This window comes from Myxine glutinosa, chromosome 3 (genome assembly GCF_964187855.1).
Source record: "Myxine glutinosa chromosome 3, kmMyxGlut1.1, whole genome shotgun sequence".
NCBI classification, from domain to species: Eukaryota; Metazoa; Chordata; class Myxini; order Myxiniformes; family Myxinidae; genus Myxine; species Myxine glutinosa.
In genome coordinates this window covers 135,882,993-135,910,402 of record NC_136263.1, presented here as the reverse complement: position 1 = coordinate 135,910,402, position 27,410 = coordinate 135,882,993, and the positions used below count along the sequence as shown (strand labels likewise).

The 27,410-nt window shown below is 44.0% G+C and overlaps 1 protein-coding gene across 2 annotated transcripts in view; it reads right to left on the bottom strand.

Moving 5' to 3' along the window:
- Nucleotides 1–27,410, bottom strand: part of LOC137423189 (slit homolog 2 protein) — a 559,055-nt gene that overhangs the window by 93,067 nt on the left and 438,578 nt on the right. Inside the window, exons 21-26 of one of the 2 annotated variants that reach the window (XM_078774590.1) lie at nucleotides 17,954–18,086; nucleotides 3,286–3,354; nucleotides 1,516–1,587; nucleotides 1,072–1,143; nucleotides 875–946; nucleotides 430–593 (exon numbers count right to left, since the gene is read on the bottom strand). In XM_078774590.1, the coding sequence (XP_078630716.1) occupies nucleotides 430–593; nucleotides 875–946; nucleotides 1,072–1,143; nucleotides 1,516–1,587; nucleotides 3,286–3,354; nucleotides 17,954–18,086 (582 nt within the window). The remainder of the gene's footprint in view (nucleotides 1–429; nucleotides 594–874; nucleotides 947–1,071; nucleotides 1,144–1,515; nucleotides 1,588–3,285; nucleotides 3,355–17,953; nucleotides 18,087–27,410) is intronic. The other variant, XM_078774591.1, reaches the window with a different exon arrangement.

Here is a 27,410-nt window from a genome sequence, read left to right as displayed (position 1 = left end):
AATAATGTATGACACCACTGATCTAGTCAATTGCATGAAGTGTTTGTTGGTTGTATAATTATTAATGGTGTTTAGCGATGTTGCAGACAGAATGCCTCGTATACTACAACAGAAAATTGGGAACTGGTCAAGGCAGTGCAAACAAATGGTCTACTCTACAAAATGATGCCTCGCACCATTATTAACAAGTACAGTACTATCAATTTTTTCCATATGCTAGAAGTGTACTATTGTATGTAAACATAGACAATGATGTGGATCTTGTCAAATCACAAAAATGTATGCCCCACACCATCATATGGCCACAATAGTGAGGTCATAGGAGACCAAGTGCCTGCTTCTTATATGTATTTTGTTAACATTTCCCCAAAATCATGCATTGGTCTTTTGACCTGTTTGTATTGAGGTGCTTGCATATGTGGGGCCTACCAAGGCAGTCAAATAGCCGACTGGGAGTAGTGAGCAGCAGTTTGTCCTCCATGCCAGTGGGGCTCGTACATTGAGCGATGCCAGGCTCCTTGTAGCCGTGTTTCACCCACTCGGAAAGCCAGTGCAGATTACAGTCACAATGCAAAGGGTTGGCTCCCAGAGCCCTGGCGGCAAGTTGCACATACTCACATTTCTCTTCAATACCTCTTTCATTCCATCCAAAATTTCTAGTTTGCCATCACTGTAAGCTTTTTACACGACAATATCTAATTCATCAAATGATGCAATTCACAACAATTCATGGTCGTGTATTAACAACGAGGAGACAATATCTCCTGGAAGAAAACCGAATTTTATAGCAAGCACAAATGCAAACACTAGCAGAAGAGAAAGGCTATCAGAGTATGAAGATGTTAGAGCTATGCACAATGTTTGTGTTACTCACAAGTGAGAGAGTGAAGTCAAGTCACTGAAAGCACCACTTGGCACCATGGATATGTCATTGCCATGTAACGAGCTGGACAAGAGGAATTGCTCTAATTAATGCCACTTCTCATATATTATTGGCCCCAACACAGGGACGAAAAAGTGATTCCCTGGCAATTATTCCAGCATGAGGTGCTGGTCATAATTATTACTTACAGCACACGTAGAGAGTGGAGACCACTGAAAGCCTCAACTGGTAGGCATCGGAGCCGATTGAAGCTGAGGATCCTGCGAAGGCAACAAGAGAGAAAACTATTTCTGCACTGAGTAGTCACCGGCAGCATCACCACCGGGAGTAGAGGCCGAGACATACCCGAAGGAAAGCAACAGATATGCAGCAAAGAGAAACAGATGGCGGGGAAGGGCGGTGCACAGCTGTAGGAAAGTCTTCGCCATCCCGTCACTGTTTGTATAGCCGAGGCATGATTATTCCATTTCATGCAGTGGTTTTGTTTAATAAAGTGTCACCTGTGATTAACGTCACAATTTACACCTGGAACCGGGTGGACTTTTCCCGTGCACTGGGAATTAATTCTGCCCTGCTCTGGGCTGCCCCGGAGCTGGTGAATAGCAATATGGAGGCTGCAGTGCTGTACTTACAGTGTTGAGAGCTGTGACATGTTTGCGAAGGAGAAGTTGGAGATGGTGCTGATTCTGTTGTTGCTGAGGTCGCTGGAAAGAACATGGGATGAAAACATTTACATGATAGTGTCGATTTCATTTTTCCACAAGGAAAACCTGAAGTATCTCATTCATGGCTGATAGCATGGGAAAAACAGTAACATGTGGTGTTGCGCTAAGTTATCATGTATGTGCTATCAATAGGATGAGATATAAATACTGTAGTGTTTGCTTCAACTTTCTCCTGCTTGAAAGTATTTTATTTATTTAGATTATTGTAAAGACAAAGTGTTGGAGATTAATTTCCCAAAAAATAATCAAAACAAGTACAGATACATTCAAAGTACACCGCATCCATGCCAAATAAATAAATAACATCCTCCAGCACGACATTGCTGGGGTGCCTTCAGCTGAGAAAGGGAATAAATAAGTGATTAATAATGAAAATAAATAAATAACAATGGCAAAGTAATTAAATTATTAATCATTTGGCTAATAGAATACCTAAACCACCACAGTTTCTTCCAAAACGATAATAATAAAAAAATTATGAAGTCATTAATCGAATAATTAAATAATTAATCGATTAATTGATTAATCAACAAATCAAAAATGCCCTTCACAGCCAAATCAGTTGGTCATTGGCATGTCCAAATATCAGCTTCCTAACTCAAAAGGTGCCTGAGATATTGCCCAGATGAGAAAGGAAATAAATAATTACTTAATAAATCGATAATAAATAAGTAATTAATCAATCAATTGATTGAACAAAAAATATCGTTTTTGCCAAAGCACTTGCTCAGTATTGTGCCGAAATTTCAGCTTCCTAGCTCAACGGATGGCTGAGATATCGCTGGGACAAACAAACAAGAAAACAAACAAGAAAGCAAGAAAACAAACAACCGGAGTGAAAACTGAGTACTCTCTTTCAGCATGCGTCATCGCCGGGCCCTCTTTAGTGCAGGCGATGACGTCATGCAGCGCCTGGAGATGGAATAGGAAAGGAGCGGTGTACAAAATTAAAAAAAAAAATCAAGCAAAAGGTGTTCATCATTTAATGAAAATTGATCTGAAATACTTTGTCTTAACAACTGCCAACAGCATCATCTTTGCTGACAGAACCTGCTATATTTGCAAAATATATTTGCACAATAGATTCAATGTCGAATTATTAGTGTAAATTTTTTGAACGAAATCCATGATCCTTAAAGATTGCGAAGTTTCTAATTCTAGAAAAAAAACATATGATTATAATTTCGCATATCAAAGTCTATATTTATGAAGAAGAAACCCAATTAACTTTCCTAAGTAGTTAAGCTAAGTTAGTTAGTTAGTTAGTTAGTTAAGTTAGTTCCTAAGTAGTTAAGCACAACTATCGTGAAATAAACATTTATGGAAAGTGGATAATTAAAGGGATATAATTTACACATTGATGCTGGAAGCAGAAACAAAGGTCATAACCCCTAATAAAAAAACTGTTCATGAAAATAAATTTCTACACTCAACAAATAAAATAACAGAAAGCTAGCAGAACAAACTGCGGAAATTGTTCCAGACAAATTTGGACACAAGCAAGCCAATGCTCATAAAAGCAAGCTTGTGTAGAATATGGCAATCGCGAGGAATAATAAATGCTGTACACTTTATTCAATAAAGTCGACTTGGGGTCTGCCATTCCCGGTGAGAGGTGAAAGCGCCTGCGCAATGTGGATGCCCAATGTTCTGTGAAAACGCTGAAGGCTCACTCACATCAGCTTCAGGTTCTTGTAGTTCGCAAGGTCCTTGGGTACCATGGGCAGCTGGTTTCCATCAAGGTACCTGCGCAATAGGATGTTGTCGATGAGTTTGCCATACTTATATCAAACCTCGCCTCTCAAGTCTAGTTTCTCGGGGGCTCTGGAAGGCAAAGAATGCTGGCCCATTGCTTATTTTAAAACCGCACGTTCAAGGGTTTCTGTTCTCGAAACCTTTTCCCGAATCAATTTCTCTCCCACGATGATTGACAGGCCTGTTTTCCTATCAATTCGTTAAGCTTTATATTTCATCATTGTGGATAAATAGAACGTACTGTATAACCTTCATGTCTTGCTATCAATTGCTTCCATTTATGAGGGTATTTATAAAATCTTCCGCTCCGTTAAATCGATTTTTTCTTTTTTTTTGCAATGCAGGGAAAATTTTTCACAAATGTGTGAATGAATTGAGTTCGTGGTAGTTACTTTGGAATGCTTCCAAAACCAGCATTTATTACAGGAAGCTTGTGATTGGCAATGTGAAGGCACATCAAGAATGAATTCTAACTGCATTAGCAGAAAACTGTTTATTTGGCAACGGGGTTTACTTAACGGTAATTTTGATTGTCAGTTTTCAATACGCAAAACTTCAAAAACATCAACACAAGGGAACACAATTCTCAAAGCTTAGCATGCTTTGCACTTTAATAAAAACATTTTTCACGTCATTGTAAAACATAAATTTCCCTCTGCACACAAGTTGAAGCACTAATTGCGTGTGAGTAAGGACGTTCTGTGCTGAGAAAAGCAAGAACACCCCATTTTAGGCTCAATTCAAGTGCACCTTTGCAGGAATATGCAGTCTGGTGTTGGCTTAGCGGTTAGGGTGCCGGCTTGGGATCCTAGGATCCTGGGTTCGAATCCCGGTCGATCGCTGAATTAATGCCAGGGGGGTTGACTCAGCCTGTCATCCTTCCGAGGTCGGCAAATTGAGTACCAGTTCACTGGTAATTCCCTGTGTGTCGCAAGAGGCGACTAACAGGGTTGGCGGCAGGAAGGGCGTCCGGCTGTAAAACATTGCTTCAAAAAAGGGGACCATGGTGCCCGAAAAAGGGCAACACCTGCTCTGTGGGGAAAAATGGTCTCTACAGGTGGTTCCTTTGCAGGAACATGATGTAATTGCTGGCATGAATGAAAGAAGAAACTCCACAAAGTCTTTGTCAAAGCAAAGCCTTTGAGTGTTGTCTATATTTAAGTTTAAGCTTCCATTGATTTGCAAAATATCGTCCCTCATTCAGTTAAAGGGACACTGTGGGTTATCTTTGGAATATCTCTATACAAACGGATATCTGTGGAAATACTGTGTATTCCCTGTTTGCGTGTTCCACTGTCTCTCGGTCGCCGGAAGTCAGGCTATGCTATACCTCAGGCATTACTTGTCTCAATCAAAATCATGCCAACGTATGCTGGGTGTGAATTCAAAGTAGAAACAACATGCAATTCGCAATGTCATGACATATTTCCCACAGAAATTCTGTGGAATCGCCAATCTCAATATGGGGATTTTGAAATGATGTAATCTGCCTCAGAATGCTTGGTGTGCATGTGCAGCAACCCCAGGAAACAGTGGTGTTCAGGGCATCATAAAATTTATTGTATCTTCAAGAAAAGGAATGTTTCCTAAAGTGGCTCATAGTCAGGGCCCTTAGGGATATTTTGGGGCCGTTTGGTTCAAATTCTTCCAAAAGCATCAAATTTGTCCCAGATGTTGCCCATGCCATACTCTTTCGATTTTTGACGGGCGCCAAGACGGGCGCCCCCCCCCCCCCCGGGGGCCCCATATTGGCGAAATACTAAATGGCCGCCACCCGGATTAGAGGAAAATCAGTTAAATAACCAAAAGGGTTGGAATCATGTACGATACCACTTTTCAGGGGTTTTCGAGGTCGAGGAATCCAATTATGATGTTATTTTGATGATTCGAGGTCAAGGTCCCTCAAGGTCATCTTAAAGGTCATTTTTGAGTCAAACGTAGGTTTTTGAGTTTTTTGTCAAGATTTACGCGAGGTTCACCATTTTATGTTTCTGGGTTGGGTAATCGAACTCTGACCTTATTTTTGACAATTAGAGGAAATATTTACATGTCTATTTCCTAATTTTCAGGCATATGCAGTTCATCAGTCTAATTACAAAGGTACGGATTTTGATGTTTTATGAACTGTATGCCATATCCTTGTGTTTAATTTTTGTGCGATCATGATCCGGGTTCATGTATACATGATTGTATACATGTCATAAATATGACGTCATAGGTCATGTGACCTGGCGGCCATATTGGATTTTATGAAAACCTTAAAAATGGATCCCTGCCTTCATTTTTCGATCGATTTATTTTGAACTTTGACCACTTATAGTACGCCATGTGATTGGATGCATATCCTAATTATGACGTCATCGGTCAGGTGACATGGCGGGATGGACCGGTATGGTCCCGGGATCATACCGCCCTTGACGCCCGTCAAAAATCGAAAGAGTATGGCATGGGCAACATCTGCGCCAAATTTGATGCTTTTGGAAGAATTTGAACCAAAATATCCCTAAGGGCCCTGACTATCACAAAACATCCAAAGGAAGCCAAAAATACTTGGAAAAGCACCTGACAGAAATGGCTGTGCCTCTGCAAGATGAAAGACTTAGATAACTTTCTCAGCTCACCGAATGGGCAGCTGCCCATCCTGCAAACTCCTGACTATGTGTGCTGGTGCAAGGGCCGAGTGGAGGGTCATGTGCTACACAGCCCCCCCCCCCCCCCCAACAGATCGCTATCAGTGAATAGACTGTGTATCTGGATTAGGTGCTTTTGAACACCAATGGGAAGGACACATCTGGGGCTTGTGTGAATGTACAGGGAAAGTTTACAGTGATTATATTTACTATTAATCATGTTGGGAGGAGGGGGGAGGGGGGGTATGGGGATGTGGGAGCTGTGTTAATAAATTATCCAAATTTAATTATCTTCTTCATGATGCATAAATACAATGTTAAATCAAGAACGGCATTGGTAGAATGGATACCTCCACCAAGCTGAACAGTTTATGTTTTATAGCCCATTGATAGGCCAGATTTGCATCCGCACCTGAAACAACATCGAATCAGATTCTTGTCACCTACCCAACTGAGCCTTCAGGTTTCCTCCAAATCTGTGCACACCTGTTTGAAATATCGTTCTATACATTGTTTTGGCCCTATCTCTCAATGGTGAAGAATCATTTTAAAATTAAAAAATTATCGTATCCAAAACCAGGTCTTCACCAAAATCAAGCCACTTTGGCCTTGTCACACACGTAACATGTCCCCGAAGGTTCGTCCAGATCCATTCATAACTTTTTGACGTATCGTGCTTGTATATAGTTTTTGGCCCGATCTCTCAATGGTGAAGAATAACTTACAAAATTCTAGTATCCTGATCCGGATCTTCACCAAAATCTAATCAGTTCGTCCTTATCACATACCCAACCTTTCTTTCCACCAAGTTTCTTCCGAATCCGTCCATAACTTTTTGAGATATCGTGCTTACAAACAAAGAAACAAACAGGCACAAACAGACAGACAAACAGGGGTCAAGCATCACTTTTGGTCACGGAGGTAATTAAATAACGATGAAACAACGTCTAATTCACAATCTCACGAGATTCTGTCTTCTTGTGATATTGTACATCGCGCGATAGTTTACGTGACAAATGGAAGGTTTTGACAAGCATATTATTATAGAGATATTATATAATGAAAGAAATGACTGCCTGATAAATCCAATACAAATTAAAACCATCGATAAAAAAGTAAAAGCATCTATTCTCACCACATGATACATCAATGGCCTCTCATAATAGCAAGAAAAGGAAGATGTGGGTGCTGTTTCCGCTGTACATGAACATGTATGCCTGGATATTTTATATATGAGAAAAAATGGCTGGATAATTAGGATGAGGGAAGAGTGGGATAGAACAGCTTTTCTGAGGCCCTTGTTTCCCATTCTTCACTCCAGGGCTTCAAGCAGGCAGTGTGCCGCAATTTCATGTCATCCTCCACAATTTTTATTACCCCTATTAACCCTTCGTTAACCCATTAGCCCTTTTTATTACTGCCATTACCCACAATTTTTATGACCCCATTAACCCTTCCCAACCCAAACCTTTTGCTGGCTACTGTGTTTCCTCCAGTCCTCTGTCTGATCCTCTTTTGCTATTCATTTTACTTAATCTAAAATATAGTAAGGTTCTAGTTGAAAGGTAACTTTTAAAGTGTTTTCATTATGTTCAGTAAACGCGTGTGTTCTTTCGTTCACCAAAAATGAACAAATGTAATGCGAATTTTTGGAACATCTTGTGCAAATTAGAAAATATTGTGCTGACCCTAACACTAATCATAACCCCAACCCGAACCCTAACCATAAACATAACTGAAACAGGAAAATATGTGATATCTGGAACAAGATTAAAGATCTGATGTCAGAAAGAAGATAGAAAAAGTGACATGTGAACATAAAAAGAACTGATATCTGAAACTAGAAAAAGGAGGAAATGTAATAACTCTTAAAAATATATAAAACCTAATTCAAAGTTTTAAGTTTACACTTCATTATCATCATTTGTCCCATGACCACACAAACCATCAGGGTGTCATGCTGTTGTTTACATGGGCAGATGTACCTGGGGGTGCACTTCACCTGCCTGGGCCAAGTGAGTAGAGGAATTTGGAACTTGGCCAGAATGCTGGCAATAACCTGCTTACTCTTCATCTAAATGCAGTCACCGACCGAGGCATCTTCAACGTATACCAGGAATCTAATGCCAACAGACTGGTTCCTAGATTATCTATATATATAAAAGAAAGTTTTTGTTTGTTTGTGTGTTTGTTTGTCTGCACACGCTAATCTCCTGAACGGTGAAAGATAGGAGGAAACCTCTGAAACAAAAAATGTCTGGGCGGGCCCCGGGAAGGTTATAGGCTAGGTGGCGAGGCCGGTCGAGGCCGCCTCCGCCGGGCTAGGCCCATTTCGCAATTAAAAGCTGAGCTGAATTATAGTAGTCAATCTTCTACGGCTGCGAGTAAAAGCTGAATTATAGTAGTAAATTCATTCAAAAAGAACCTGGGCAATGCCGGGTGCTTTCGGCTAGTCTATATACAGTCACGTGAAAAAGTAAGTACACCCCATGTAAAGTTCTGAATTTTTCAACATATTTCAACATACAGCTGTTTGATCTTCATTTCAACAATATTGATAGATAAAGGTGATATAATATAACAAATATCATGAAACATTTACATTTTGTCGTCCATTATATAATTTAAATAAAGATAAATGCAAATTTCGCATGTGGAAAAAGTAAGTACACCCTTGGCTCTAATAGGTGGTATTGCCCCCTTTGGCAGAAACAACCTCAAGTAGGCGTTTCTTATAACTGTCTACCAGTCTCTGACATCGGCTGGGAGAAATTTTTGCCCACTCCTCCATGCAGAAGTCTTTTAGCTGTGCGATGTTTGAGGGGTTTCTTGCATGCACAGCTCGTTTCAAATCCCCCCACAACATCTCGATGGGATTTAGATCCAGGCTTTGACTTGGCCATTCCAGAACCCTCCATTTCTTTCTTTTCAGCCATTCCTTGGTGGATTTACTGGTATGTTTAGGGTCATTGTCATGTTGCACCTTCGGTTGACCTTCAACTTTCCGACAGAAGGCCTCACATTTATCCTCAAGCACCCTCTGGTAAAATGAAGAATTCATAGTGGATTCTATGATGGTGAGCTGCCCAAGCCCTGATGCAGCAAAGCTGCCCCAAAACATAATATTTCCACCACCATGCTTTACAGTTGTTATCAGGTTCTTGTGGTCAAATGTTGTCTTTGGTTTTCACCAAACATGTCTTCTGGTACTGTGGCCAAATAGCTCTACCTTTGACTCATCTGTCCAGAGCACATTGTTCCAGAAGTACTGGTCTTTGCCTCGGTGTTCATTGGCAAAACTTTAGTCTTGTCCTGATGTTCTTTCTGGACAGCAAAGGTTTCCTCCTGGCACACCTCCCATGTAGATCAAATTTGTGCAGCCTCTTTCGAATGGTAGACTCAGCCTCTTTCGAATGGTAGACTCGTGCACTTTGACATCAACAGTGGCAAGAGCTACCTGTAGGTCCCGTGATGACATTCTGGGGTTCTTGGAGATATATATATATGTAGAATTGATCCCAGGCCCTCAGGTGGACCATACCTGTGCTTTTCCATCTAAGCTATCTGGGCGATTCTCGACTGAGCACGCAATTATTCCCACATATAAAATTGGTCTTATTGAATTGAACCTGGGTGTGATTCCTGGTCTGGGCACGTAATTTTCCCACATATATCGATTGCTTATTTACAATCCTGTTCATTGATATTAGTGTTACTACATCCCCAGTGGTGTCTATAATAGCGAACATGGATTTGTTCCCCCATTGGGGGAGGAACCTCTCGTGAATGAACAGGAGATTGCTACTCCTATGGTTCGCAGTGAGTGCCCCGGAAGCAGTGGAGGACAGGGGTCACGGGTCGCCCAGATTGCTCAGATGGCAGAGCACTTGTACGGTGCACCAGAGGACACAGGTTTGATTCACGGTTCGACACAATTTTCCCACATATATATCGATGGATATATATATATATATATATATATATATATATATATATATATATATATATATATATATATATATATATATATACACAGTGAAACCTTGACTTACGAGTGCACCAACTTACGAGTTTTCCGAGATACGAGCCGTCGCTCGGGCGGTTTTTTGCTTTGAGATGCGAGCCGAGATCTGAGTTACGAGCTTACGCCACCCGCCACTAGGTGGCCCAACGAGCGTTCCGGTCACGTGGTTATCTTGCCGTGCAAGCATCTCTGCCGTATATCGCTGCTGCTTTGTTTTCGCATGTTGGTTATTTTGGAAAATTTCTTAGTTTTAACCATGGGTCCTAAGAAATTGAGTGCCAAGGGCAGTACTGAGAAGAAGAAGAGGATGATGTGCTTGGATATAAAACACGCAATCGTGCAAAAACATGAGCGAGGTGTGCGTGTTGTCGACTTGGCGAGGCAGTACGATCGTAGTACTTCTACGATATGTACGATTTTGAAGCAGAAGGAGTCGATAAAGGCTATAACGCCAGCCAAGGGCGTTACGATTATTTCAAAGCTCCGGACCTCTATCCATGAAGAGATGGATAATTTTCGAAACATTTTGAAAGGGAGGAAGAAACAAACCTCGTTGGACAGGTTTTTATTGAAACGCCCTGCAAGTGAAAGCGAGGAAAGTGTGGCGAAAAGGGCAAAAGTTATCTCCTCCACCTCTGCCAGCATCTTCGTCTGATCTTCAAGGTAAATACACTGTAGCGCGATGCTGCGCGCGCTAATGCTTACGCAAGGAGCAAGCGGACAACGCGGTTCATACAAGTCTTTATTCAAACTGCAGCACTAAGCTGCTCAAGGCTGCGCGCCCCGTCTATATCCTGAGGCCACGCCTCTCTCCCCGGCGTGGCCCACCCCCACTTGGTGTGCGGGGTGATGTCACCACGTCAGTGCTTTCGTGTCCGCCACAACACTTAATAAAACCAGTTTATTTCTTTATATTGAAGGAATCTGGACTCCAGCAGAATACGGATAAAAGGATGGCAAGGCACAAACTCGTCCGAGAAGATGTTTATTCGTAAAACCAACTCGGGAACACTAAAAAGCCAGTTTATCGGGCTGCCTTATAAAGCAAAACCAAAAACCCAAACCGAAACCGAAAGCCACGCCTCTCAAGCGAGGCGTGCTTCGGTGGTCACGTGATCCACAGGTGTAGCTCATTATACCCGCACGCGCGGGACGCTTTGGCGGTCACGTGACCAGCCACTCTGGCGCCGGGGATCCCCGCCGGTGACGTCACCGGCTGGAGCAAGGAGATTCTGATGCCGGTCTTGCTTGGGGGACCCATGGGTCGCTACAACATTCTCTTTTATTATGAACAGTATATACGAGGTCGTGCTTGTTTATACATTATTTGTTATTTATAAAGTACATTTTTCTTATTTAAAAACACGTAACAAAAAAAATTGGTGTGGTTTTTTGGGGGCTGGAACGGATTAATAGCATTTCAATGCCTTTTAATGGGGAAATTTAATTTGAGAAACGAGCAAATTGAGTTACGAGCTCGGTCACAGAACGAATTAAACTCATAAGTCAAGGTTTCACTGTATATATATATATTGTTACAGTCCGCAGATTAGATGTTATTTTTACCGAGCCGCGTGGCACAAAGGTGGTGTAACCGCGGCCGAACAGTTATTCCCCGACTAAAACCCGATTCACCCTGAACGTTGGCCGTTTCGCGCCACAGCTACTCAATCTGGAAAACTCCAAAGCGACCGAATGCAAAGAGGAAGAAGACGTACAGAAGAGTAATGGGATTTATTACCATTTACACACATAAGCAAAAAGAGCAGTCACGATTATTTACAGGGGACATGAGACGCAGGTGACACAGTGAAAATTATTAGCTTATACAGACTTAGTTACTACCCAGGACAGAACAAACAAAGACGACTCACACGGGGAATTGCAGAGTGGATTGGCTGGAAGGAGGTGTGTGGCTGGAGGGGGAGGACGGCACGGAGCTGGCTGGAGCTTGATCCCGCACGGGACGTCGGGCTGGACCTCGACGGCCGCTGATGCCACCGATCCTGTCGTGTGCACGGGATCACGGGTCGGATCACGATGCGCTGGTGGGGGGTCTGGCGTGACGGGTTATCTCCTCTCTCTTTCCTGGTCCAACCACTCTTTCTCCACCGACCACTCAACGCAACCACTCAACGCAACCACTGACCACCCCTGACGACCAACTCAGCTCTGACCAAAACCACACAACTCAGCTCTTGTCATGGACCTCTCTTTTCAGACTCATCTCCTCGTCTCAGTAAAAGCGCATCTGCTTGGGGAACGCCCCCCTGGCGGGTTATATAGGCCCCGCCCCTCAACCTTTGCGAACCTCCCCCAAACGCTCTTCCTCCGCCCTCTCAAACCAAACCCCTCATGCTCGGTTGGTTGTTCGGGGCTGGCTCACTCCTCCCCTCTATGACGAGGTGGAGACACGCCTTTCTTCCCCAACCCTGCCTCGTGGCCAATGGTGGTTGAAGAAAAACCGCCCAAAATGCAGTTGGCCATTGAAATGAAATTAAAGGGGATCTACTCTTATTTCACTTGGTGCAATGGAGTATTTAAATTAATGGGAGACACAGCCTTACCCTAAGACACATAATAAGATATAAGCTACTGAACAAGGGCTTTATCGGGTCCTGCAATGTGGTGTTTCATGGAATAACTACCGAGACGCCCTTTGACCTTTACACAACGGAGGTATTTACAAGGAATCATTACATTTTACAGAGGGTGATATTTACAACAATTTACTATATAATAACAAAAAAAACAACCCATTCTCATATCCACAACAATATATATATAGATATATATATTATATATATATATATATATATACAGTATATACAGTATATATACAGTATATACAGACTTGGCATTTAATATGGAATTTTATTTTTTTCTTGACGTGGGTTTACTTTCTGAACTCAGTATATCAATCTGGTGAGTTTCTTTTACCCTTTCGTGATGTCTTTGTTGAAAGAACCATGTCACTGATTGTCTTTCGCAGCAAGAAGTCAATAACAGGATTATATCACAGGTGGTGTGACAAAATGTAAAGACAGGTACATTTGACGATTGGCTTCACAATCGGGTATATAAGGGTTGTTGCGTTCTGTGTTAGTGGAAAACAACTGCTGCACGTCTACAAAAGTTATTGCTGCTTCCTCTGGAGATGGTCCGTCAACTTGACAATGCTGTTTGTCATGCAGTGGTGGCTTTACGAAATTCTGGCATGAAACAGCGTGCTATTGCTCGGCAGTATGGCATCACTCAAGGTCAGGTGTCAAAGATCCTGAAACGAAATGCTCAGAGGGGTGTCCCTCCTCCAATACCGAGGCAAGGACGTCCACGCAGAACCACAAGAAGAGATGATCGCCAGCTGCACCGGTTAGTCTGCAATGGCCGTACCAAGTCAGCTAATCGGCTTAGGGCTGAGTGGCAGCAACTGACAAATGTGCCTGTATCCAGAAGGCTAGTCAACCAATGACTGGTTCAAGCAGGCTATCGTGCCAGGCATCCCCTGAGAAAGCCACGCCTGACCAGACAACACAGCCAGCGCCGATTGCAGTGGGCCAGAGAGCACCGTCAATGGCAGCCAGGACACTGGAATCATGTGATCTTCAGTGACGAATCTATATTTCTGGTCTATCGTCAAGATGGCCGCGTCCGAGTGCGCAGACAAGTGCATGAAGCCCACAACGAAGATTGTATAGTGCCAAGAGTCCAAGCTGGAGGTGGTGGGGTGACCGTTTGGGCTGCTTTTCATGCAGGGGGCAAAACTGACCTGGTTGTTCTGAATGGAAACCTGAACCAGTTCATGTACAGGGTCATTCTGGAAGAAACATTGCTTCCATTTGCTCGTGCAGCCTTTCGAGGAAACGTTGTCTTCCAAGATGACAATGCACGGCCTCATCATGCTCGCATGATCCAACACTTTCTTGCTGACCGTGGTGTAGAGCATATGGAGTGGCCTGCCATGTCCCCGGATATGAATCCGATAGAGAACTGGTGTGCAGAATTAACGCGTCAAATCGACAACTTGGACCAGCAGCCTCCCTCTGTGCATGAATTGCAGCAGACTATTGTCACTGCATGGCAAGCCATTCCTGTCCAAACCTTGGCAAATCTCGTGAACAGCATGCCTCGACGTGTACGTGCTCTCCTGAATGCTCGTGGGGGTTACACGAAGTACTGAACTGTAATTTTACTGTCCATAATCCCAGTCATAATTTAGCTTTTGTTTTTGTTGAAATTTTTTTTGGCTAATGTGCAAAATAAAGAGATACTTCTGGAAAACGTACAGAAGTTTAACACAGTACTGTCCGTGAATTGAGTTCGATATCAGTTTACATCACTTTCAAGGATCAATTTATTTGCTTCGAAATGTCAAATGTGGTTTTTGTTTCTTTTAAAGGTCACATTAACAAAATCTAGAATAATTTCAACATAATTCCAATTAACTTTTGGTTCTAAGTCATCTTGAAAAGTAAGTTCACCCTCACAAAAAAAATATTCCATATTAAATGCCAAGTCTGTATGTATATGTATGTATATATATATGTATGTATGTGTATATATATATATATATATATATATATATATATATATATATAAAATATATATATATATATTGTTACGTGCTCCTCCCCAGACCCCGGTCACGGTGTACCTCTGAGCCCCTAGAGGAGTCATGGCAGAAAGATGTGTTATTCTGTATGTCAAAGATCAATGGTGAAGCCACACCAATTGTTACCAACAAACAAATATTGTATTAAGATCACACAAGAAAGCAGTACAACAATAGTAATCAATTGCACAACCAATATATATTTCCTATGATGGTACCATCAGGTTCGTACAATATAACTCACTGTGCTCCAAGTGAGCGAAAAGAAGAACATTCCCAATGTCTCGATTCCCGGCTTCAAGCCAAAGTTGATTCCGGTTTCAAGCCAAGGTCGATCCGCTCCAGCGATCGTCAGAACGATGTCCAATCGAGACCAGAATCCTGTTCGGCTGACAGTCACGTTCCCGCTGCCAAAGCCGCACAAAGGTGCCCTTAAGGCGACTGGGAAATCACACCCTCGGGTATGGACGTTCCACGACTCCCAATCGGCGACCCGCAGATTTTCCACTCAAAAGCCACATTACACACACACACACCAGATCCACGTCTGAATGCGGTGTCAATGATTAAAGGGAGGCGAAAAACCTTGAGCGATGCGCAAAGCGCACGAGTAAAAATGGCCGACGGCCCGTTCTCGAGGCGTAACGACACTACGATGATTCTCCTCGGAATCAACCGCAAAACCTGACACGCAGGTTGATCTGTCACAGCGATAACAACTCTGTCGCAGGAATCCCTTTCCCGGGAAACCCAAAGTCCACTAGTGACTCTCGTTCGCTCCAGACCTCAAAGCAACTAGGCTTCTTGTCCGACTCACTCGCTCCGCCTTCTTTTCCTCCTCTTCCTCTTCGTCGTCGTCCGGTTCCGGTTTCATTTAAAACATTAACTTTTTTACCTTTTGAAAATAGTAACCTCTATCTCCCTTAAATGACAACAATAATAGTACATGGAATCAAAAATGTATACAGTGGATAAAAACCACAACAACGGAAGTGACGAATCCAAAACAATATATATCTATATCTATATATATCTATATATCTATATATCTATATCTATATATAAAAAGCAGTAAAGTATGTTTGTTTGTTTGTCCTCTTATAACTCGAGAACTACTCATCGCAGAGAAAAACCAAAGGCATATTTGGAATCAGAACGTCTCAGAGCAACTACAGCACACCTTAAATTTTAAAAAACTTTGGGTTTTAAAATTAGCGTATTAGCGCAGAAGCGCTAGCAGAAGAGGGAGGGAATCGAAGGGAGGGAGCGCAGCGCTCCCTCTAGCGCTTCGCAGCGCCAGCGCTTCTGTTAGCGTAATTAGTGTATTTCGGAACGTTAATTTTTCAACTTCATTATTCGGAATCAGTACGTCCCAGAGAAACTTCGTAATGTTAATTTTTCAACTTCATCCGATTGACATGGGACCAACGGCATGTGACAGAGAGTGAAACATACATGTAACATTTATTTGACGACAATGAGTTCCGACTTCCGGGTTCGTGCCGCCAACCCTGTTCGTCTCTTGCGGCACACAGGGAATTACCAGTGAACTGGTACTCAATTTGCCGACCTCGGTAGGATGACAGGCTGAGTCAACCCCCCTGGTGTTAAGGGGGAGGAGGAGGGGAGGGGGAAGAGGAGGGGAGGGGAATGGGGGGGAGGGTGGAGGGGGGAGGGGGAAGGGGGGGGAGGGGGGGGAGAGGGGGGAAGGGGGGGGGGATGGGGGGAGGGGGGGAGGGGGGAAGGGGGGAAGGGGGGAGGGGAAGGGGGGAGGGGGAGGGGGAGGGGGAGGGGAAGGGGGGAGGGGGAGGGGGAGGGGGAGGGGAAGGGGGGAGGGGGAGGGGGGAGGGGCCCTTCTTCCCCCGGGCACTCCCACACCCTCCCCTCCCCCCTTCCCCTCCCCCCTTCCCCTCCCCCCCTCCCCCCTTCCCCCTCCCCCCTCCCCCCCCGTTCCCCTCCCCTCCTCCTCCCCCGCCCGGCAATGCCGGGTACTTCTGCTAGTATATATATATATATCTATATATATCTATATATATCGATATATATCTATATATATTTATATATATATATATATATATATGTACAGTGTCTGTCCTGTGTTGTCACTGAGCTACTCCCTCAAACTTTTGTGAAATCCTACCAAACTTCTGGTATGCACCTACCTCTCCCGTGTGTATGTCCTAGGGGTATTTGTTTGGTTGAAAATATTTTGGAAAAAAATTAAAATTAAAATTGTTTTTGGGAAAAAAAAAATTTTCAACTTCAATCTTCAACTTCAATTGTTTATAAAATGTAATATCACGTATATTACAAATACATTGTGCAAAATAATTGTTTGTATTATGATTGGTGTAAACAGCGACGCAGGTACAGTCATCTATCTATATACAATATCTACATATGTGGGCAGTGTCTGTTGTCACTAAACGACTCCCTCAAACTTTTGTTTCCGTGGTTGTGAAGTGTTTTTAATAACGTTGTTTGTGAGGTGTTTTGAATCACGTGGTGGTGAGGTGTTTTGAATCACGTGGTGATGAGGTGTTTTGAATTACGTGGTGCTGAAGTGTTTTGAATTAAGTGGTGGTGAGGTGTTTTGAATTACTTGGTGGTGAGGTGTTTTGAATTACGTGGTGGTGAGGTGTTTTGAATTACGTGGTAGTGAGGTGTTTTGAATTACGTAGTCGTGAGGTGTTTTGAATTACGTGGTGGTAAGGTGTTTTCGAATTATGTGGTGGTGAGATGTTTTGAATTTTGCGGTGGTGCGGTGTTTTGAATTATGTGGTGATGAGGTGTTTTGAATTACGTGGTGGTAAGGTGTTTTCGAATTACGTGGTGGTGAGATGTTTTGAATTTTGCGGTGGTGCGGTGTTTTGAATTTTGCGGTGGTGCGGTGTTTTGAATTATGTGGTGATGAGGTGTTTTGAATTACGTGGTGGTGAGGTGTTTTGAATTACGTGGTGGTGAGGTGTTTTGAATTACATGGTGGTGAGGTATAATTGTCCCAAACTTCCAGTCTGCACCTACCCCTCTCGTATGTATGGGCTGAGGGGTATATTTTTAATTTTAAATCTTTTTTCAACATACATTACCCTTGTGTGTGTTTTTTGTTGACATTATATCACAAGCATTGAACAAAGGTAAGCTAAATTAAACAATATCTGGTTGAAGAATTCTGTGAACACAGTTCTTAGGGCACCTTGCTGTGAGCATTTGTCTCACAGAGAAATGGCTGTGCAGACCGATGCTGTTACCCACAGCTGATTCACGTCTCTCGAGTGTGAACTATGAAGACGAGAGCAAAATGCTGTTACCCGTGGAACTTACAGCTCGGTCACATCGCGAGGGATGCCCTTGGGGAGGAACAGCAGGTTCCTGTTGCTGCAACGCACGACCGTGTCGATGCAGGTGCATTCCGAGGGACAGCGGACCACTGGTGCACAGCTGTTATCATCGTTGCCTGTATGGACATGGGCAGAACAGGCACTGGGTTCATTAGAAGGTTCTCACGGGCATCTGCATGTTACATTTATTGTTGTAATCCTGTATTGCGTTCTTTCCAAGTCTGTATATATATACAGACTTATGAGAAACAAGAAGGTAAGTGAAAAGGTGAATTATTCATCCTCGCAGTTTTTTTTTAGATAATCAATCTCATTCAATACATACACTACCGGTCAACGCTCACCTCACCACACGCCGTTACAGAGGTAAGGGCTTCTTTTAACTTTTAGATCTTCATACAGTCACGTGAAAAAGTAAGTACACCCGTGTAAAGTTTTGACTTTTTCAACATATTTCATCATACAGCTATTTGATCTTCATTTCAACAATATTGACAGATAAAGGTGATATAATATAACAAATATCATGAAACATTTACATTTTGTAGTCCATTGTATATTTTAAATAAACATAAATGCAAATTTCGCATGTGGAAAAAGTAAGTACAACCCTACATTTATCACTACTTCAAATACCTAAAATTAGAATCAGGTGCACCAGCTCAGGTGCAAATGATTAGAACATCGTTAGAGAGGATCTTGGAGGAACCTGTCTTACTTAAACCTCAGACATTTAGTTTGGTTTGCTCTTTGTTGTTGAAGTGTGCACCGTCACCATGCCCAGATCAAAAGAGCTGTCTGAGGCCTTCAGAAAGAAGGTTATAGATGCCTACGAGTCTGGGAAGGGATTTAAAAAGATCTCCAAACAATTTGAAATCAATCATTCGACTGTCCGGAAGATCATCTACAAGTGGAGAAGATTCCATACAACTGCCAACTTGTTCAGGCCAGGCCGCCCCAGCAAGTTCAGCCCGAGAGCAGACCGCAAGATGCTGAAAGAAGTCTCTAAGAACCCCAGAATGTCATCACGGGACCTACAGGTAGCTCTTGCCACTGTTGATGTCAAAGTGCACGAGTCTACCATTCGAAAGAGGCTGCACAAATTTGATCTACATGGGAGGTGTGCCAGGAGGAAACTTTTGCTGTCCAGAAAGAACATCAGTGCAAGACTAAAGCTTGCCAATGAACACCTACGCAAAGACCACCACTTCTGGAACAATGTGCTCTGGACAGATGAGTCAAAGGTAGAGCTATTTGGCCACAGTACCAGAAGACATGTTTGGCGAAAACCAAAGACAGCATTTGACCACAAGAACCTGATACCAACTGTAAAGCATGGTGGTGGAAATATTATGGTTTGGGGCAGCTTTGCTGCATCAGGGCCTGGGCAGCTCACCATCATATAATCCACTATGAATTCTTCATTGTACCAGAGGGTGCTTGAGGATAATGTGAGGCCATCTGTCGCAAAGTTGAAGCTCAACCAAAGGTGGACCTTGCAACATGACAATGACCCTAAACATACCAGTAAATCCACCAAGGAATGGCTGAAAAGAAAGAAATGGAGGGTTCTGGAATGGCCAAGTCAAAGCCCGGATCTAAATCCCATCGAGATGTTGTGGGGGGATTTGAAACGAGCTGTGCATGCAAGAAATCCCTCAAACATCGCACAGCTGAAAGAATTCTGCATGGAGGAGTGGGCAAAAATTTCTCCCAGTCGATGTCAGAGACTGGTAGACAGTTATAAGAAATGCCAACTTGAGGTTGTTTCTGCCAAAGGGGGCAATACCACCTATTGGAGCCAAGGGTGTACTTACTTTTTGCACATGCGAAATTTGCATTTATGTTTATTTAAATTATACAATGGACTACAAAATGTAAATGTTTCATGGTATTTGTTATATTATATCACCTTTATCTGTCAATATTGTTGAAATGAAGATCAAATAGCTGTATGTTGAAATATGTTGAAAAAGTCAAAACTTTACATGGGGTGTCCTTCCTTTTTCATGTGACTGTACCTACGAATTGCTCTATACATCGCTTTTGCAGGTACTGTAGTTTTCAACTTAGGAGCCTGGGGTGATTTATGCATCATATGATGCAATTTTCCATGATGGACTCTCACTAACTAATTGAAGTATTTAATTGAAATCAGTCTTTGGATTTTAGGATCAGATCTCATGGACCAAATAATGTCAAAATCTCAGCTAGTAGGCTTAATTCCGCAATTTTTTCCGCTCAGTTAAAAAATGCCCTGCCTCAGAACAGGTTCTGTTTCTGTACAATAATTCATATCTCCGAATGGTAATATCGCTGATCTTCATACCTACGAATCGCTGTATTCCTTTAAACAACACAATGCTTATAAACACCAGTGTTTGTATATTTATTTAATTTCCGCACACATTTTGCACAAAACATGCGATAAGCTCGAGTATCTCTTCACCTGAACCTAATTTCAAAATTTTACCTGCGGAATTGACCTTAGCAGCAGTTCTGACTCTTGAAAAGTGTTAATCTGTTCAATTTGGACATTGTTGGACACTCCAGGCATCTCAATCATTTTGTTAGAGGTGTTTGCCTGAGGGCTTAATCCGCTTGGTGAGTGCTCTACAAGCAGCTGGGTAATGGAAAACCCCACTGTTCACCATTCTCTTACCTTTCATTTACTTTATTTGTCTTTTGACTTTGATGATTATACATGCTTTGATGCTCAACTTTGAGTGCTATCTTATGTCCATGAAGTTAGGGCATGTTTCAATTTACCTGTTTCCTGATTCAAATTTGTAGCTTGCACATTACAAAAAGGGGGTGCTTATAATCCGTATCCTCAAGCTGCCTTCTCCTCCCCTCTCCTCATGCTGCCTTCATTTTCCCTCCCCTCAAGTTGCCTTCCCCTCCCCTCTCACTGACTTCCCCTCCCTTCTCCACATGCTGCCTTCACTTCCTCTCTCCTCATGCTGCCTTTGGTTCCCCTACTCTCACATTGCCTTCTCCTCCCCTCACACTGCCTTCCCCTCTCCTCACGCTGACTTCTCTTCCCCTCTCCTCATGCTACCTTCCATTACCCTCCCATTTCGCTGCCTTCCCCTCCCTTCTCCACATGCTGCCTTTGCTTCCCCTCTCCTCACGTTGCCTTTGCTTCGCCTCCTCTCACATTGCCTTCTCCTCCCCTCACGCTGCCCTTCCCCTCTCCTCTCGCTGCCTTCTCATCCCCTCTCCTCACACTGCCTTCCCTTCCCCTCTCCTCATGATACCTTCCACTACCCTCCCCTCTTGCTGCATTCCTCTTTCCTCATGCTACCCTCCCTTCCCCTCTCCTCATGCTAGCTTCCATTACCCTCCCCTCATGCTACCTTCCATTACCCTCACCTCACACTGCCTTTGCTCCACCTCCACCCACCCTCATGCTGCCTTCCTCTCTCATCATGCTGCCTTCCCTTCCTCTCCATAGATGTAAGTCTATGACACATATTCATATCAAACATATATCAGTATCTCAAATAACAATAAAACTATTCAACATTCAAAGAAGTTTTTGCTATATCCATTTTCGGACATATCGGATCGGCTCGCTACGCTCACCTCACCACACGCCGTTACAGAGGTACGGGCTTCTTTTAACTTTTTAACTGAGGATAATGACCTGATTAAACTTGAGTTGCTATGCTGTCATGATTTACACCAATCACAATAAAAACAATTTTTTGTACAAATTTATTACTTGCAAAATCGAAGATTTTTTAAGCACAGTGCATTCAGAAAGTATTCAGACCCCTTCACTTTTTTCACATTTTGTTATGTTGCAGCCTCATGCTGAAATCATTTAAATTCATTTTTCCCTCATCAATCTACACTCAATACCCCATAATGACAAAGAGAAAACAGGATTTTAGAAAGTTTTGCAAATTTATTAAAAAGAAAAAACTGAAATATCACAATGACATAAGTATTGTTATGTCGGTAGGGTAGAGCAATATCTAGAGCCAGGTAGATCTGAATAGTTAACATGCTTCGACTGTCGCGATAGGGAATCTACCTTGTATTAAGTTCTGTGTAGTCTGGTTTGGCGGGTTAAGATGTCTGCTTGTGAACATACCAGGATGTTCGAGTGTTAGATAGTTAGGAATTAAAGATAAACACCTGTGTGTCACACCTGGTAATCAAACCTTTGTCCCTTATGGAAATGCACTCATTTAGACACTTAGACATGCCCTGTAGTACAACAACAACAACAACAACAACAACAACATGCATTTTAAGGCCATTTTCCCTGCTAGAGCGGGGGTTAGCCTTGTGGTCCCCATGACAATCTTCTCCATCTTGCCCTATTTTCTGCATCTCTCCTTGTTAACAAACAGGGTTGGCGGCATGAAGGGCATCCGGCCGTAAAACATTGCTTCAAAAAAGGGGACCAAAAAAAAAACAACAACAACCACGGTCCCCGAAAAGGCCAACCCCCGCTTTGCGGGGAAAAATGGCCTCTAAACGGTGGTTTTTTCTCCTTGTTAACCCCCTTGCCCGCATTTCTTCTTCCACCATCTTTAGCCAAGTCTTTCTCGGTCTTCCCCATCCTCCACTTCCTTCTACATTCATTTCCATCACTCTTCTCAACCAGTCACTTTCATCCTTCCTCAACACATGACCAAACCATCTCAACCTGTTCCTCTCCACAGCATCAATCACAGGCTCTATTCCCATCATCTTTCGCAATTCATCATTTGTCTTCCTCTCTCTCAACAATAGTCCGCACATCCATCGAACCATTCGCATTTCCACCCTTTCCAACCTTCGTTGCTGCTCTACGTTCATTACCCATGTCTCGCTCCCATAAATCATAACACTTCTCACACATGCAGCATACACCTTTCCCTTCAGCTTCAACGACACTCCCCTCCTCATCAGCACGCCACTCAGTTCCCAAAACTTCTTCCATGCACATCTCACTCTAGCAACCGTTGCCGAGTCTGATCCACCTTCTCCATTCAGCATGTCTCCGAGGTAGCAAAATGTTTTCACACCTTCCAGCTTCACGCCGTCTCCAAGATCCAACTCAACATTTCCTCCATCTGCAGCTCCCTCTGTGCACACCTTACATTTGAATGTAGCTGCCACACTGGTTAGTGGTTAATGACCCTCTCAGACCACTACATTTTTGATGAACCCACTCAGCGCACATTGTACATTGAATGGAGTTCACTCTCACACCCTTCCTGCACACAGCCCAGGGCCAATTCCCAGTTCTTTCCACCTCACCACATGCTTTCCCACTTGCCATCACCTTCGTCTTTCCGATATTCACCTTCAGACCTTTTGTCTCCATACATTCCTTCCACTTGTTCATCTTTTCCTTCAGTCCATCCATACTTTCTGCAATCAACACCAGATCATCTGCATACAACAACTCCCATGGTAAACCCTCCTTTACGTTCTGAGCCAGCACCTCCATCACAGCTACAAATAGTAGTGGACTTTGTACCTACCCCTGATGCACTCCCACCTTCACCTCAAACTCACCAATGTTCCCGTCCTTCGTCCTTACAGCTGTGCACGCTCTTTTGTACATTGCCATCACGACTCTGATCAACCATTCCTCCACCTAACTTCCTCAATGCCCATGTCAATACTTTGCGTGGAACCCTATCGAATGCTTTCTCCAGATCAACAAACCCAAGAAACAACTTCTTCCTCTTCTCCATGTACTTCTCCTGCAACTGCCTCACAATAAAAAGCGCATCTGTCGTTCCTCTTCCTGGCATAAATCCAAATTGCATTTCGTCGATCTTCACTTTCTTCCTCATCCTCCTCTACAACACCCTTTCCAATACCTTCATTCCATGCTCCAATAACTTTATCGCTCGGTACGAGCCACACTCCAGAGGGTCACCTTTCCCCTTGTATAGAGGGACGAGGGTACTCGGTTCCCAATCCACTGGAATGCGGCCTTCTTTCACCACCAGATTACAGATCTCTGTCATTCTCTTCACACCCCAACTTCCTGCTGCCTTCAACATATCTCCCACAACTCCCGCCAGCCCTCCCACTTTTCTACTCTTCATTGCTTTTATTGCTTCCTCATCTTCCTTCTCAGTTATCTTCTCTGCCGGTCCTAAAACTGAGTTACTCTCTATGTTGCCATCCCATTCATTCTCTGTATTCAACAGCATTTCCATGTATCTTTTCCATCTTCCTTTAATTCCATCTGGGTCCACAACGATTTGTCCCACTTCATCCTTCAAGCAACTCACCCCCATCACATCACACCTCTCTTTTGCTATCTGCTTTGCAATCCTGAATACTGCTCTCTGACCCTCTTCCGAATCCAAGCGTTCTCCGAACATTTTCCTACATGCCTCCTGCGCCTTTGCTACCTCTTTCTTTGCATCCTTCTTGGCTGCCTTATAACTTTCATGCTCTGCTGTTTCTGCTCCCGTACCCTTCGCCTTCTGCCACTCCTTGAACTTCTTCCTCTTCTCGTCAATCCTCTTTCCAACTTCATCATCCCACCACCATGTTTCCGAGTGCCTCGGTGGTCATTTTGTCCATCCACATACCTCACCAACGGCTCCCAACAGACTAGCTTTCATTGACATCCAACCACTTTCAAGCTCAACCACATAATCCTCTACCCTACTCAGCCTCTCTTTTAATGACTCCCTTACTGTCACCTCTTTCAACCTCCACACCTTCATTCTCGGTTGGTACTTCACCCGCCGAGCTCTCCTCGCACCTTTCACCCTTATGTCGCAGACAACCAAGTGGTGCTGTGAAACAGCCTCCTCCCCCGGGATCACCTTTGTGTCCCGGAGGTGCCTCCCTATCTGGCCTATGCACCATCAGGTAGTCAACGGTTGTCGTCGACCCACCTGACGTGTATGCAACAAGCTTATTATCCACTTTCTGGAACTGAGTATTACAAATCAACAAATCAGCTCCATCAGCAAACTCCAAAATCCTTTCACCTTCTCCATTTCTCACACCATATCCGTAACCCCCATGAACTCCCTCAAAACCATCCATACTCCTTCCCACATGTCCATTTAGGTCTCCTCCTACCACAACAACTTCCTCATCTTTCACGTTTTCCATCAGCTTCTCTATCGCACTCCAGAACTTGTCCTTCTCTTCATCGCTCTGACCAAAGCCCTGTACAAGGCCCTGTAGTCCAACATTAAGTAAATCCCCTTCCCTGACAACGACTTTGGAAAAAGATAGGCAGGAAGTCAGAGCAGGGCACTGCCGGGTAGCCGCCGTCAGCTACATCACCAGCTAGGCCGAGCAACATCTCGTGACCATGCCACAGGGGCCTGTGATTGGAGGGAAGGCGCTCGGAGGTTTGGTGGAGGGCACTGATTTGGTGGCGCTCCAAGGCTGACGCCACCGCAAGGTTATATGAGGGTGCATCGAACGCCAATTCCCTCTTCGTCTTGCGGAGCACGGCTCTTGCGAGTCTGGCACATCGAATCTCTCTTGCATTCTTGCGGCACTTGCAGATCCAGCAGTTAGTCTTGCACATCCGGCTATTCTTGCTTGCGCAGCTTCCTCTGGCAGCTCGAACTCTCTTGCGCACATCCTTCCCTGGCTGTCTTGTGCTCTCTGCGCTTCCCTGCTTGGTCTTGGGAGGTCCCTGGCGGTCATTGGCTCGCCATCTGCGTGGTGCTCGGAGCGGTGCTTGGTGCTGTGGTGCTGGAGCAAGGACCTTGTGGGTGCATCGGCGCCGAACGGAGCCGTGTTGGACGGCAGACAATACCAGATGACGGACAGATAAGGACGCACCACATTTCACAATATAACGAACGTTTTCTTTTCCTTTCATCCATTCCTGTGTCTCGTTTCTGAAATCTGTGTGTGCGGACGTCCCAATTAGGATATTTATTACCGGCGCGTGCTTTTCCTGTCCCACCATCCTTGTGAATAAACCCTTATATTATTTTCTGTATATATATCTGAACGCAGTTTCCGTGTGGTTGATTTAACAGGAAAGACTGCAGGGGTCTCGCACCCCCCTCCATCCCGTGATGGAGGGCGCTTTGGTGTAGCTTTTGTTTTTGGAGTCCGCCATCGAGTTCCGCCTCGAGAGCTAAGGCCTTCGCTATCGGCTTCCGTGACCACCTGATTTTAATCAAAGACGGCCGCACAACTGTTGGTGTCAGGCAGTAGGGATTCGAACCTTGCGGACAATTTTTTTGGCCGGAGGTAGCGAGTCGACGCCGGCTGGGTGAAAAATCCCGCCCAGCATTTGGAACCGAAATTTTCATAGTCGAGGCGGATAGATTTGTATAGTCGATTGGACATACGAAGCGCGATATCGCGTCTTCGAAAAATTTAAATTTTGTTGTTGGAATTAAAATAAATACGTGCGCGGGATACGACCTTCCTCAAAGCGGATGTCGGAGGTCAGTGAAAAGGAGGTGTGTGGCGAGGTTTCTGTCAGTTATGGGGGTGAGTCGGAGGTAGTGGGGTTAGAGAGTAGTGGTGGAACTTCCCCCGCCGGAGGGACGACCCCGATGGATTTCCAGGCCATGTATGAAAGACTAAAGGTGGGTTTTCACGGGACACGCGAACGGTTCGCGAAGGATGCGAATGTCGAAAAAATGGCAAAGTCCAACATTCGTATTTTAGGCTCCAAAAGTTCGCCAAACATGCGCAGGGGTTCGGAAGCGTCGTCAATTGTTCGCAGGAGTCGTTTTTTGTTTGGCGGGTATTTCAAAAATGTTTGAAACAGGATGCAAACAATTGACGACACTTCCGAACCCCTGCGCATGTTTGGCGAACTTTTGGGGCCTAAAATACGAATGTTGGACTTTGCCATTTTTTCGACATTCGCATCCTTCACGAACCGTTCGCGTGTCCCGTGAAAACCCACCTTAATGAAGGGAATAAACGAGCACAGTGAGCGAACCAGTGCGGAATTGAAGGGAGAGATGAGGGGAATGAGAAATGAATTGAAGGGAGACTTGAAGCGAATGATTAACAAAATGGATGCCGGGACGAGTGCATTGAGGAAAGGACGAACGAATGGTGCCGTTGGGGCACAGGAGAAGCCAAGGGTGGCAGAATTTGAATCGGAACGGGGGGGAGCCAAATTGGGAATTGCAACGGGAGTGGCAAATGAAGAGGTTAATGGGGAACGCCCACAGGTGAATGGGGAATGCCTACAGGTAAACGTGGAGTGTCCACAGGTGAACGTGGAGTGCCCACAGGTGAATGGGGAATGCCTACAGGTAAACGTGGAGTGTCAACAGGTGAGCATGGAGTGCCCACAGGTGAATGGGGAAGGAAATTTAGAATGTTTTGAGGTAAGTGGAGGATGTATCCCACATGCTGACCTGGAGGTTTATCGGGACCGGGTGGATGTCACAACACCTCAACCGGGAAATGAATTTGAATCCTTGCTGTGCCAGGGCGGTGGTTCGGAGCAAGTGGGGGTAACATTA